The following is a 15000-nucleotide window of genomic DNA, read 5'->3' on the forward strand; positions in this document are numbered from 1 at the left end:
AACAGTGAAGATACCATGTCACCATAGTTAATGTGCTGGTTTATGATACTGGTGAAGTTAAGGGGAGTAGCAGTAATGCTATGGTGAGGTCTACAACCATGCTGGGTTTTGGAGACAAAGTTGATAGAGTTGACGTACTGCATAAGTTGCAAGTGGATGCATTTTTCTAGTGTTTTGATAGTGGGAATAAGATGGCAATAGGTTAATTGTTAGAAAAATCTGTTGCCTTTGTGGAATGGCTTTATATAGTATTTTTTCCTAATGGATGAAAAATGTCCCTTAGATATGGATTAGTTTATCAGTACGGACACAGGGATAGCCACAACATCAGCTCTTATTTTTACATATTCTGCTGGAAGCTGGTCAACAGCCAAAAAGGTTGATTTTAGTTTCAGTGGAAATTTTGTTTTAGTAAAGGTTAAGACTGGGAGGAATGAGAATGAATATTACTGGTTAGGATAGAGTGTGAAGGGAGAGACAGATGAATTGCTATTATTATTAATCAGAGATAATACTGTCTGTACAATGTAGGAATTGAATTGAGGGCGTAATGATTTGGTAAGTATGTATTCGTTTTTGTAGTGATGACCAAAAAAATTTTTGTATTTGTTTTGTTTTTTATATTGGAGGTTGGCATGATAGCTTTGTTTATCCATTTTAGTGTGGTCCTTTGTGAGATTTCTGAGATGCCTAAATGTATGAAATGTATTTTGTATTCTGCCTCTATGCCAGTCTTTAGAGGCTTTGTCCCTTTGAAGCATTATATTTTTAATTTCTGTACTTAGTCATGGCACAAGGTTTGATTTGACTCTTTTTATTCATACAGGGGCTAGACTGTTAAGAATAGTTATAAAAGTTTCATTAAAGTATGAGATGGTGGTGTCAAGTGGCAGGGATTTTAATATGATCCAGACTTCAAGTTATAGTGTGTTGGATAAAGATGTATTTGTTAAATTTTTGTTGTATTATTTTTTGGTTATAAATTATGTTTTTGAATTGGGTTCTGCAATTTCTGACTGCATTAGTGGGGAGGTGGTCAATTATTGTGTCCAGGTGTTTGAATTGTGTTTGGTTTGTTAACAAGGATCCAATCTAAAGTTGAATGTCAGACCTTTATCATTTTTAGTGGGTGGAGGCGATTAACTGTGTAAAGTCATATCAGTTAATTGAGTCTGACAGAGCATCATTGTTGATCAGCTTCTGGTCTATATTGAGGTCACCTAGAATAATAGTTTCTTGTTGAATATGGTGAGATATGTAGCAGCTGATATCTTCTGCTTTTGAAAGGTTGCTACCAGGTAGAATATATATAGCTGACATACAGAAAGACTGTATATTTATTTTGAGGACTGATGTAAGGAGTTCTGTATTGTTAAATGTTGGAAACGTAGGGTAAGTAGATATATTTCTAACCAGTTTTTGTAAATAATGACATCACAGCACATGTATTTTTTTTCTGTTGAGTCTGCATACATTAAATCCAGGTGGATGTCTTCATTATGTATTATATCCTTCCTTAATCAGTTTTCAGTAGTAACTGGTATATCAGTCGGGTAACTAGTTAGACATGCATGGATGCCTTGGATTTTGTTACATATTTGAAACAGTTTACTATCAAAATTTAGATTGGTACTTATGCAAAGCTTGGAAGGTCGGAAGGCTGTTTTCAAGTTCTGATAATGCTGATCTGGAAAATGTTCGACTTCACATTAACGAATGGCAGTGTGCCTTTGTTAATTTGGTATTGATGTCCTGATAGATCGCACTACAGTGGGGATCGGGAAATGTACCCTTTTCTCACTGTAGTGTGATCTCGGAGTTGGAATATATAATATGTAGGGGGTAGGAGGGAGCAGGGGGGCTTTCCCCCCTGCAAAAACGTTACCGGTAACACAGACTATTGACATTGGAACTTCCAGTGTTTAAATGTCGATTCCGTGTTATGACCATTTCCAAATTTTGGTAATTCATTATTACCAATTTTGGCCAACTGGTGGAAAATTATTTTGATTTTCCACATTTTGATACTAAACCATTTGAAATGAGAGGTAGATGGAGAAGAAGATCTAGAAGCATTTGTATTGGTGTTGGCTAGGTTGCTCGATTGTTGTTTAGTAGGGGTGGGATTAGAGTAAATGAAACCACTGAGTTTCCGGGTGGAATTAGAGCCATTTACATTTTAGCTTGGATTTTATTGTATTTTCTGTTGGTAAGATTTTAAGCTACATTTATAAGTTGTAATCTGGAAAAACTGAAAAGTGGGAACATGCTTTATTTAAAACTGGCATTTGGCAGTCAAGCATGTCTGCAAAATATCTAGAACTGAATTTTCAGTGAATGCTGAAAATTACTCAGGCATTTTTTTTTTTCACTTTTAATTTTCATAGGTAAATTCCAAATGCTTTTTAAAATTGTAAAAATGTGATAAAAACAGTTTGAATATATAGAAAAATTATTTTGTATGTGTAAGCATTGTTTTTTTTTTTTTGGGGGGGGGGTCAAATTTTATAATGCAAGACTTGAAACTGTTACATTGTTGATTTTACATTTCAGCTGTATTTTAGCATAAGGCTGATTTTACATAGCAGAGCTGGACTGTTTACAGTATGGTACACCAACATAAATACATCTGCATGGAAACACATTTGATAATTCAGTGTCTCTTCAGTTTGTTACAAATTATGCTATTTTCTTTTTTGTAGTACCTGATGATACTGTAGTAAGAGTTGAAATGGATGGCCAAAGTACTCGAGAAGAAGGGAGTTTGTCAAATTTGGTAATCATACAATTTGATAATTTATTGCAAACTATTAAATGCAGTTCAGGACTGTTTGTAGAAAATGTAGTCAGTTTGTATATTCCTTGTCATGACTATCACCATATGCATGTTGTCTGTTGCCTCGTCTTATCTTTGTACTCAATCACAGTACCTGCTCATAGTTCAGGACAACAATAAGATGGTATTAAGATCCAGAATGCAACTCAACACTTATCAAGAAGCACTCTCATCAGTTGTCCTTCTGTGTAAAACCATTTGTCAATAACATTAGAAATTTCTCCCACTGCTTGTATTTCAAAAGATTCCTCCTGACTTAACTATCTAAGTAAGCCAAATATAAATGCTTTTCAAATTCCTACAAACTTGTAACTGTGCTATAAATCCTTTTTTGATTTCCATTTTAAATTTGCTTTGTTTTGGACATAGAAAACCAGACTACTAACACTGCACCATCTATAACACTGATCTTACAAATACTCTTTTTGTTACTGTATTGCCATCGTTTCAACAATTTTCTTGTAAAATCTGATTTTATCTAGCTACTGATGTAGTTTGCGTGCATTAACATGACTGCACTGCTGCATTGTTGCTTTATACTACACCACATTTCTAGTTGGCCTTGGTTGTGCCTGAACACAACTCATCTGACCAGCTCTCATCCAGTTATTAAATGGATGCCCATATGTATGGATGTATGCATAAATAAACAAGGCTAAAATAAATGCTGCTGTTCTACATAAAGAGAAATATCCACATTAGACTTCACTTGCTGAAATGTCCAAGGTACACTTCACTGAAGCAATCATTGTGCATCAAATGCAATATCTAACAGGAAACAGTGTATTCTTGACAAATATATATATATATATATATATATATATATATATATATATACACAAATATATATATATATATATATATATATATATATATATCATGATTATAATCATGAAACATCAATACCACCACAAATGGTAAAACTTTGAGATAAAATACACAAAATGTGAAAATCAGAAACAATGAGAACATCGAACCACGTATCATCGACTAGCATAACATCGGAGGTAAGAATGCAGAAGAGACCGATGTATAACACACACACGCATGATTTTCATTCTTTTGTTGTACAACCTGTTGATGCTGGGATTCGACAGGAATGTCTTGTTTTTTGAGGTTGTCCAGTTCTCATTTTGGGTAGAGACAGATATCTGTCTGCAGCTGTTTGTATAATTTTACAGTTTTTGTGTAAACAGTGTTCTCAGGGTTTGAAAGGGCTTAACATTTTGCTAGGGTGTAACATAATAGTAGGAATTTAGTCTTAGCATAATTCTTAAAAGTTCCAGGGATAGCTGAGGTCCTGGGTTTAATTGGTATTTGAAAGGACACAATGTTATGGTGCAACCTAGTCAGTGAGAACATTACACTAGTTGGAGGGCAACATTCTGCCATGTTTGTTAGGATTAGGTCAAGGATGTTTCCACACCTAGTGGGCATACAGACCAGCTGGTCTGGGGTCTTTGTGTTGACAAAATCCATGACTCTGTGAGTCAACACGTTTGAGGTCATGTGTGATTCTGAGTTTATACTGGGGTGCTTAAAGTCCTCCATAAATATGATATTGGGTTGAATGGGGAGTGTCTCCTGCTTGTTTAAGTATGTATTATGAGCTTCCCTGGTCACAGAGGGGGGTCTGTAGCTTGCCAAGATATGGAATGGCACTTAGCTTATGGTAAGCTGGATGTTAGAAGCTCAAGTGCATCATCCAATTTTGACCATCCTTGAAGTGTGCTTGGGGTTGATGTAAATTCATAGATTCATAGACTCATATCTCTCTAGCATGTTCTCTTTAAGTCACAGACAAAATTCAGGGCCTTAGACCTTGCATGTCTGGTACGGTTTGACTTACGAATATTCAGGAACTTAAGTGTGGGTTTGTGGATGCATTGTAAGTCAGGCATAGAGCACCCCTCAGCAATATATAGAAGACTGAGTAGAGGGAAAGGCCTTTAAGGCATTTTACATATGCAGGTTTGTTACATGTTGTATTCTTTTTGTAAGGATCCACTGAGATAACTCTAGTTGCTGAATATGTCTGACCAGGAACGTATCAAAGGGAGCATTGTACTCCATGACTGGTCTAATAAGAGCAGAGTACAGTGGGGTAATGACCTCTTTGGACCGAGATGCCATGCCCTTACTTATAAGTTGTTCAACATAAAAGGATTTCCTCATCACTGTGCCCATGTGGTGGTCGAGGGTAAAGCTACTGTCTACATGCATACCCAGATCCCTGACAACTGGGTTGACTCTTAGGGGCATATTAACAACATGATAATTATCCCAGATGGTTGACATCTCAAAAGGTACAATTATGAATTTCTTAGTATTGAGTTTAAGACCATGGCTTTGGCATTATTTGTTAGTCAGAGATAGGCTGTCTTGAAGAATGCTAGTATCTGCAGGGGAGTCTTTGATAACTACCAGCTTGCAATCATCTGCAAACTTAGTGCAGCTAGAAACCTTCAGAATTTGCTTTTACTTCAAAGAAATTGATGCCAAAAAGGAGCAGGCCCAGTACAGAGCCCTGAGGGACTCTGCTAGTAACTGGCCAATTGGTGGAGGTGACCTCAACTATTTTGAACTACTGAGTACTATCAGTGTGCCAGCTGGTTATCCAGTGGGTGATAAAAGGGTTTATACCTAATTTAGTGAGTTTGTCTATAATCCCTGAGTGGGGTATTGTATCAAAAGCCTTGGCCAGGCCAAAGTAAACTGTATGCACAGTTTTACCCTCATCCATTGCTTTGGTGACCATCTCAAAGAAGTCCATCTGATTTATTAGGCATGAATTTCCTTTAACAAAGCCACACTGTGATGGGTTTAACATTTGCAGGTTACTATGTCCTCATTTATTATGTCCATGATGATTCTTTCCATGGCCTTGGGTCTCTTCCACCTTTTTTCCCTTCCTGTGTAGTAGATGGTTTAAATGTGTTGAAGGTATTTTAGCCATGCACTGTAGGGATGCTGTCCATGGCTTTAAACCATGTCTCAGTAACTGAACAGATGTCTATATTCAGCAGGTTGAGAAGAGCTTGAAGAGAGTGGAGTTCATTGTTTAGACTCCTAGCATTGATCAATAATAGGCTTAGAGTGTCCTGAGTAAATGTAACTATGTTGGAAGGTTTGCATGGTTGACAATGCCTAAAAAAGGCACCATGGGGGTGGATAAGGTTTTAAATTTGAAAACATAGAAGGGGGAGAGGTGCAAACCACTTCTGGCAGAGCAGCATGCCATGTTGACCATATCCTCTCAGTCAAATTTTGCATTCCCTTAGAGTGACACCAAAAACAAAGCCAATTATTGAAGTCAGTTAGCTTCTGTTAATGTAGTGGCATCCTCCTTGGCGCAGGCAGAATGCTGTTCAGTGCTAGGTTCATACCATCTTGGGACACATAGTCCGAGAGCTCCATTGTGTCTCTCATCATATAGTCCAAGGAGGTACATCTCATGTTGTTTACACCCACATGGACTATGGCTAAGTCATACTGGTACCTGACTGCTTGGGTGATCTGGGTGATGCTAGCTCTTGACAGGCAGCACACTGTGGCATGCTCCTTAGCCTGGTGAATGGTACAGTTGTCTGTCTTACATGGGATTTCCTATGACCAAAATATTGGGTTGTGTGGTGGCTTGCCTTATTAGTTTAGAGGTTGAGATACCTTGTGATCAGGCTGTATGTGTTGGGGTGGGTATGGGTATTGTTTTTGTATATGTCTTATGATGTTTCTGAGGACACAGTGTAAATGCAGCATCTGGGCAACCTTTTAGGCTTGGTAAGATTATATGTAAGAGCTTCAGTATATGTAAGTCAACATGTCTGGTCCATTTAATGTGTGGCGGGTGTAGTGTATGCATTACTGACAAACATATTGGTATTTTTAGTGTTATTTAGTGAAAGCCTTGTCTTCAGTGACATTGTATAACTACATCCCTCATATACCATATCAGTTTGTGTTAGAATTAGATGTTTGTTGATATACAAGAGACAATTGTTTCATTGTCTCAAGACATCTAAATCTACCAAGCTGACTGCATAGATAGCAGGCTAGTGCATATCTATACTCATAAATCCTATTTACATGTTTTACAAAGAGACACTACAAGAGGGATTTACAGATGTCTAGCTAGTATGCTATAAAAGTATAGACTATAAGAGATAATCTAAGATTAAACTCATAGGGCAGTGCTCTTCAATTTGCAAACTAGTTGCCCTGTATTCAGCTAAGCACTGGGGAGATTTCAGAGGAGGTTTTCATAGAGAAAGTTTCACGTTAGGGTCCCTGCATCTATACAGATCAGTGCCAGACTCCATTGCATGATGTAAAGCATTGCACAAATGCACCAACTTTAAACAGGAACGGAAACTGACCAAACAATCAAAATAGCCCTCTGGCTAATCACCAAATTATACTTAAAGCTGACAAGAGTGATTTCCATCTCAGAACAACATGATTCTACTGTCCACTGCTATTAAAGTGCAGACCTAATCCTTCTTAATGTAAAATCAGTTCTGTTTTAGCAGGAGTCAACAAGAAAATAGAATGAGTCATTGCCTAAGGAATGCTTACAAAGTGCAGAAATCAGCAATATCTGGACATCTTGTAGAAACATTTACAAACCCAATAAGACAGCCTGACAGTAAGGTAACAAAAAGGCAATTTCTAATATAATGTAAAGGACACAGCCCACACATTAGGATCAGTGACTCAGTAGAGTCCAAAGTCACTGAAATGAAAACATAAGAGATAAGTCCTAATACCAATGACTTTAGTCAATGTAACAAAGCAGATGAAAAAGTCAAACAGATACAAGACAGCAAACCAATACTTAAACTTTATTAAGTAAACAAATACTGAGACTGAATCCTAAGAATGCATTCTTCAGTGATACGTGATACTGTGATCCTGTTTGCTTCCAAGGAAAAAAAAACAAAAAACAAAAGATTAAATAAATCCCAAATCCCAGCATTGGCAAATACAACAAAACATAGGCAGGCAACAGTAATTCTTAAACTTTTATGGTTAGCACTTTCATCAAGTATTCTTACACTCAACTTCATCAGACATTAGTTAAAAGAATGGTAGCCATATTTAAAACCAGATTCATAGTCATATGTTCAGTCACCTCACATGACACCATGTCACCTGACACAATTCTCATTTCTGTAACACATGTACATAAAAGTTGTATAAACAATTGAGTAAAAAATGTATGTACACTTTCCTCTTGACTTAATACTCAAATTCATATGTACATTTACAAACAATACATAAATATACATGAAAAAGCCAACTAAAACATCCAAAAAACAATATTAGTTATTGTGTACATAAAAATTGTCACATGGCACCAATCAACCTGAATAAATTTCAGTTGAATATCATAAATGCATGTACTTGTGCATGGGGGGGGGAGTTTATGTGTATATAACAAACACAAAGAGTGCCCTAGATTATGTGTCTATTCACCTGAGTATTAGCCTTGTGTTAACGTTTTAAACTCCTCAGTTTCAAGACACATGCCGAAGAGCATACATCGTTCAACCCTGGTGTTACATAGACCCAGGTTCTAAGCTGCCAAATCAGCTCCTTCACCTCAAGTTTTAAGCCTAATGGACTGCCCCTGATGTCAAATTCAATTTGGTCAATCACCCTGAATGCGAAGGAATGACCAGGGTTTTCTACCATATGTTTTGCGAGAGCGTTGTCTGTTTTGGCTTTCCTAATATGGTAAATATGCTCGTACCTGGCGTTATCCGACGGGGCTGATTTCCAATTCAGCCTTCCACATTGAGCTCTTGAAACTGTTCTATCTACAAGGGATTGAATTTCTGGAGGTGCTGGTTAAGCACTGCCAGTTCATGGAGGACACCCTAGTGCAGGAGATCAAGGATGTGGATAATGCTACCAGGACGGACCTTGATTTCTCCAGTACCAGTTCGATTACCAGCGAGTTTTCGCTAGTATCGACAAGAAAAAGGGAGAAACTAAAATCTTTTAAAATCAAAAAATTGAAGCGAGATGAGGAAGAGTACAAAAGAGGGATGGCTTATGCTGAGTCTCCCCCTCACAGCAATGGAACGCTCGAGCGGAAGGGAATAACAATTTTACAAACACCCAGGCTAACAGTGACAACAAACCATCCAATATAGGACAAAACAACCGCTTCTCCTGCTTAGACTAACAGGACTTGGTTGGTACAAGTGAGGGAAATGGTGGAATAACCCTACAGGATACCCAGGAATTAAGACAAAGCGAACGACTTCAAAATCGAACTGAAGCTGCTCACTCTCAGGCAAACACGAATGCGAGGTCAGCAGCTTATTATCCAAATTTTCACCAGGGACAGAAGCAAGATCGGGCAACCCAGAACAGTGGACACAACAGGTGGAAGACCAACAACAAGCGTCGAGGCCACAAAAGGTAACATCTAATATGGTGTTGGAAGCAAATACTAATTTTCAAAATCCTGTTTCCAACTGTAATTTGCAACCCACCTTAGGACAGCCCAAGTTAGTATGTTTACCACATGTAATAGTTGACTCTGGAGGTGACTTTAAGATTTGTAACTACTCGGAATATATTGTTCAACTGGAATTAGTTAATGTCCTTTCTAAAGGCTTGACATTTGTACCAACTAAAAGAATGGACATTTGTGGTGTTTTGATTGACTTAAAGTTGTATGGAAACTCAATTTAAACCTGTTGTTCAATAATGAGTTGAGTGTAAATGCAGAGCTTAAAGTACCCAGCATTTACAATCCACCCTTACATCTACTGTTGGATATATTTGAAAGGATGTGTGACATTGACCTTAGGTGTTTATTGGCTACCAAAAGGAATAGGTTCAACAATGTGAATAATCCAGGGAGTGAAGCCTTTAACATGTCAAGGGATGAATGGGTTTTGATAGACACCTTGAGGAATGCTGATGTAAGAATTGTTAAGGCTGACAAGGGTGGTGGTTTGGTGTTGTTTGATCATACAGACTACATACAGAGAATGGAAAATATGCTTAATTTGGTTACATATACGCACATTTCTCTAAATGAGGTGAACCAAGCATACAACTGTATTAAGGTGTTTGTTAACAACTTGGTCATTGAGAACAGGATTGATCTAAATTTGGTAAACTATTTAACTATGGTTTCCCCTAAAACCCCGGTGATTTTTGGGATTCCTAAAATCCAGAAATGCTTGATGGACCCTCCTATGTGTCCAGTTGCGGATGGAAGGAATTCAATGACATACCCATTGGCAAAATTTGTGGACAGTTTGTTGAAAAAATACGTATCAAGGGAACCCTTTATTTGCAAGGACTCCTGGTCTTTTTTGGAAGCAATAAACAACCAGGTCTTTCACCCTGATTTTAACTTTGCCACAATTGATGTCAAAGATTTGTACACCGTCATCCCACGTAATGTGGGTATTGAATGGCTCGAGTTACTATTAGTAAAAGAGGGGCACCTGCATCTGAAATCAGACTAATAACAGAACTGTTGGACATAATTTTGTCCAACAATTTATTTTTGTTCAACGGCCAGTTTTATTTACAGAACAGTGGGGTGGCAATGGGGTCCCTAGTGGGGGGCAGTTTTGCTAACCTAGTAATGGCCTTTTGGGAGGACCAGTTTGTGCATAACACCATAAACAGATTTAAGGGTGAGATTCATTACTAAACAAGATTTTTGGATGATATTTTTTTGATCTTTAAGGGAGAAGAAAGTATGTTTAAGGAATTTGACATACTGCAACAACACGACAGATTTTCTGGTATTCACCCATGTATTTCCTACTGAAAGAATAGCTTTTCTTGATGTTGAACTAAGGAAGGATAATGCCAACAAACAGTATTTAGCCAAAATACATTGGAAGGACACTTATTGTAATTCCTTCCTCCATTACAGTAGTGCCCACCTCCAACATCAAAAAAGGTCCGTAGTAAAAGGACAACTGGTCAGGGCCACAAGAATGTGTAGTACTGCCATTGAGTTTGAGGAGGAGTGTAGATTGTTATTGCAAATGTTCACAAACAGAGGATACCCTGTAGACATGCTGAGCAACCTATTTGAGGAAGTTCAAAATAAAAGGACAAATGGCCATTTTAAAGCCATTTTAGACAACAGCAATCAGGGGATGAGTATTGATGATAGGGTACCTGTTGGAGGTGAAAGTAACCTAAAGGTCGATTATAAGTATACCTTCATTACTACGTTTAGTTCAGATGGTGAAAACATTAGACAGATTTTGCAAATGAATTGGAATATTTTCCAAATAGACAAAGAATTTACTAAATTTGGACCTGCACCAAATGTAGTTTACAGGAGGGGGATTAATTTGAAAAACCTCTTGGAACTGCCACCCCCAAAGATGATACGTATTCCAGGTATGTACAAATGTAAAGCCTGCTCTTATTGCAGGTTTATGCAAACAGGTAACCGATTTAACATCTTGGATGAAAAATTCACTTGTAAGGGCAGATTTAATTGCAATTCCACTATGGTTGTTTACCTCGCTTCCTGCCAGTTTGTACGGGTTTTTACATCAACAAGACTGAGCATAAACTAAGGGAAAGAGTGTACAAGCATATTTACCACATTAGGAAAGCCAAAACAGACAACGCTCTCGCAAAACATGTGGTAGAAAACCCTGGTCATTCCTTCACATTCAGGGTGATCGACCAAATTGAATTTGACATCAGGGGCAGTCTATTAGGCTTAAAACTTAAGGTGAAGGAGCTGATTTGGCAGCTTAGAACCAGGGCCTATGTGACACCAGGGTTGAACGATGTATGCTCTTTGGCATGTGTCTTGAAACTGAGGAGTTTAAAACGTTAACACAAGGCTAATACTCAGGTAAATAGACATAATTTGGGGCACTCTTTGTGTTTGTTATATACACATAAACATCCCCCCACTTATGCACAAGTACATGCATTTATGATATTCAACTGAAATGTATTCAGGTTGATTAGTGGCATGTAGCAATTTTTATGTACACAATAACTAATGTTGTTTTTTTGGATGTTTTAGTTGGCTTTTTCATGTATATTTATGTATTCTTTGTATATGTACATATGAATTTGAGTATTAAGTCAATAGGAAAGTGTATATACATTTTTTACACAATTGTTTATACAACTTTTAGGTACATGTGTTATAGAAATGAGAATTGTGTCAGGTGACATGCGACTGAACATGTGACTATGAATCTGGTTTAAATATGGCTACCATTTTTTTAACTAATGTCTGATGAAGTTGAGTGTAAGAATACTTGACAAAACCGCTAACCATAAAAGTTTAAGAATTACTGTTGCCTGCCTATTTATTGTTGTTTTTCAGTAGTTTGTTTGCAGTTTGACTCAACATTGGCAAATACAGCCAGGTTGACAAGATAGGCAAATAGGCTATCCACGTTAATGGTAACAAAACAGAAAGCAGAAAAGTAGCATTGTATTAAATATGCAGGAATACCTGTCTCAAAAAACTTTAGTTTATCATATTATTTAAGAACTATTCTGATTTGATGCCAGTGTTAGTGTGGCCTCTATCAAACTGGTGTGGTGTGCTTTGGGGACAGTGATTTAAAATGGTTCTAAATGCAGGTCTGTTGGATGGCTAAAAAGAGATACTTCTGTTTAAATTCAGTTTAATAAAAAAAAAAAAAAAAAAGACTCCATGTTTTATCAATGGAAAAAAGCTACATTAACGCAACTGGCAGAGATATAGTTAGGTCACTTGGTACCCTGGGAAGTCCTCAGTCCCCCAAGTTGCACCTTCCAAAACACCAACTCGCTGTGTGGTACATATTGGTGTGTGTATATCCTACTGTGGGGTTTATCTAGACACATATGTGCGACTGTTCAGAATTTATTGAATAAGTTGTGAGTCTCTCTTCTGTGTTGTAGTGCACTTATAGAGTACATGTTTATGTGGTCAGTAGCCATATGCTGTTGTGTACAGTACATACCATGCTCTGATGTGATGGTATGAGTTTTTGGACTCTAGCTCTTCCAATTTCTGTTTAGTACAATCACCTTCCATTTATGTACTGCCTAAGCCATCGTGATGTCCGGATATGCTTAGTACCGCCCCATACAGTGCCAATTGTATGCTGTCATTCTACTGTCTACATACCTTGGGTTAGTTAGCCTGATGACCATCCACAATAGTGGTATGAGGAACAGTTTACATGCTGAGCAGAGGCTTGCTGTGTTGCAAGTGTCACTCACAGCCTGCCATAATCATTATAATTTCCAAGAAAGATGTACACCAGATCTGGAGTTCTGGGCTACAAGTCGAAATGCACACAGTCTTTACCACTGACTTGTAGGCCCAACTGCTCTCTATTTGTCAGACATTGGATTTGGGACATTTATCTGCAAGCCTTTTCGGCATCAGATGACCTCTCTTCATATGGGCAGGTGTGACTGCAGTGGATGGTCATGTTGGCACTGTTTTTTCTTGCTTATGCAGACCAGCTGTAGGCTAGCCATGTGCCATTCATTACTGATGTTGTTCAACTAAAGCTGCAGTGATCTTGTTGCAGCTCAAACAATTATTTATATGGCTTGAATCTTGTTGTAGTTTTGTCTCTTGTTAGATATAAGATTAGCTAGACTAATCATCCTGTTTGTCTACTCAGACAAGTGCCACAGGACTGCTTGGACCAGTCATCACTACAGTGTTTTTTGCCTTCATTCACCATATTCGAGTTGGTAAATTATGCATGTCAAATATGGTGTTCTCTATCCTTATAGGTTTATAGGTGGTTGCTTGTGTACATGTGTCCTTCCTCTGCTATGCTTGTTTGATCTAGGTTCTGGTATTGTTTATTTTATGATTGTTTACCAGTTAAAGATAAATGATCTGAAGAGCCTTTTCTGACAAAACCAAGGAAGAAGAAAAAATAAATGAATATCCATTATTTTAAACAGGGATACACTTGCCTGACAGCTACAAATCATACAGGAGTTATTCACACTGTTGGTGATTTAAGGCATCATAGCTGTTTCTGCTATACATACTTGCAATCATTGCAATCCACATTTTGTGTCTAAGCTTGGAGGCCTTTTTGAGACCAGAACTTTGTTACAAATTGTTGCAAAGTGTTGCACAGATATTGAATTGTGGAGTAACTAGAAATATTACTTAATAATGTTACTGATCCTTTGTGGCTTTACTCTTATCTGCAACGGATGCATCTCTGCCGAGCATCTCAACCACTCTTTCTGTAAGTGGCTGTGTTTATTTGTTTGAATGGTGATAAAGGTAGGGAAAGCTATTTCTAAGGTTTATGGGCAGAGGCAGCATTAGGGTTAGGGTTAGCACACATTAATAAGTATGGATAAGGGGGCTTTATCCCATTCCCTAACAGACCAGTACACAAGACGTTCAAACACACACACCTCTCATATGCACAACACTACATCTATTAATTTACTTAGCCCTTACTCTAACCCTAATCCTCTAACACTGCAAACATACTTCTACCATTAATGCCAAAAGTTACAGCATTAATAAACAAACACATTTATATGTATGCACACAAACGAAGCTTGCACACCATATGAAATGTGAATATTTTCAGTATCAATAATTCAATGTTTGGGCACTAGTATATCTGAAGTGTGTGTGTGTGTGTGTGTGTGTGTGTGTGTGTGTGTGTGTGTGTGTGTGTGTGTGTGTGTGTGTGTGTGTGTGTGTGTGTGTGTGTGTGTGTGTGTGGGTGTGTTTAGCACTACCCCAATGTGTAGTCATGGTTACGATCAGCATTAGGGTTAAGGTTAGGGTTAGCACACGAGCAATATGGTGCAGGAGGACAAAGTCAAAACCTGCATTGTACCTTCATTTGTTTTTAAGATAGTTTTAGTGCCTTTTGAACACAATCTATCCCAGAAGAATATGGCCTTTCTGATGGGTTACACCTTATTTGACTGTGATGATGTCACATAAATTATATACAAATGAGAGCCAGGATTTTTTCATACACATATTTCTACTTCACACAACATACACAATAACACAGTATTTGGCAAGCCAAATTATTTAATGTTTAATTGTGATCAAGTGACAGCAATGGTTAGTCAGTTTCAGACACAACTTGCTTTCCCATCAACCAAGAATAACAGCATTTTGACTAGCTGCTTCTCTGATGTTT

General features: G+C 37.7%; 1 protein-coding gene across 1 annotated transcript in view; it reads left to right on the forward strand.

Annotated features, from left to right (window-relative positions):
• LOC122797634 (otoferlin-like) overlaps positions 1–15000 on the forward strand; it is a 1687021-nt gene that overhangs the window by 953611 nt on the left and 718410 nt on the right. The window contains exon 25 of the mRNA XM_044066178.1: positions 2703–2776. Within this exon, the coding sequence (XP_043922113.1) occupies positions 2703–2776 (74 nt within the window). The remainder of the gene's footprint in view (positions 1–2702; positions 2777–15000) is intronic.

This window comes from Protopterus annectens, chromosome 3.part1 (assembly GCF_019279795.1).
Source record: "Protopterus annectens isolate FY-2018-M chromosome 3.part1, PAN1.0, whole genome shotgun sequence".
Lineage (NCBI taxonomy): Eukaryota > Metazoa > Chordata > Ceratodontiformes > Protopteridae > Protopterus > Protopterus annectens.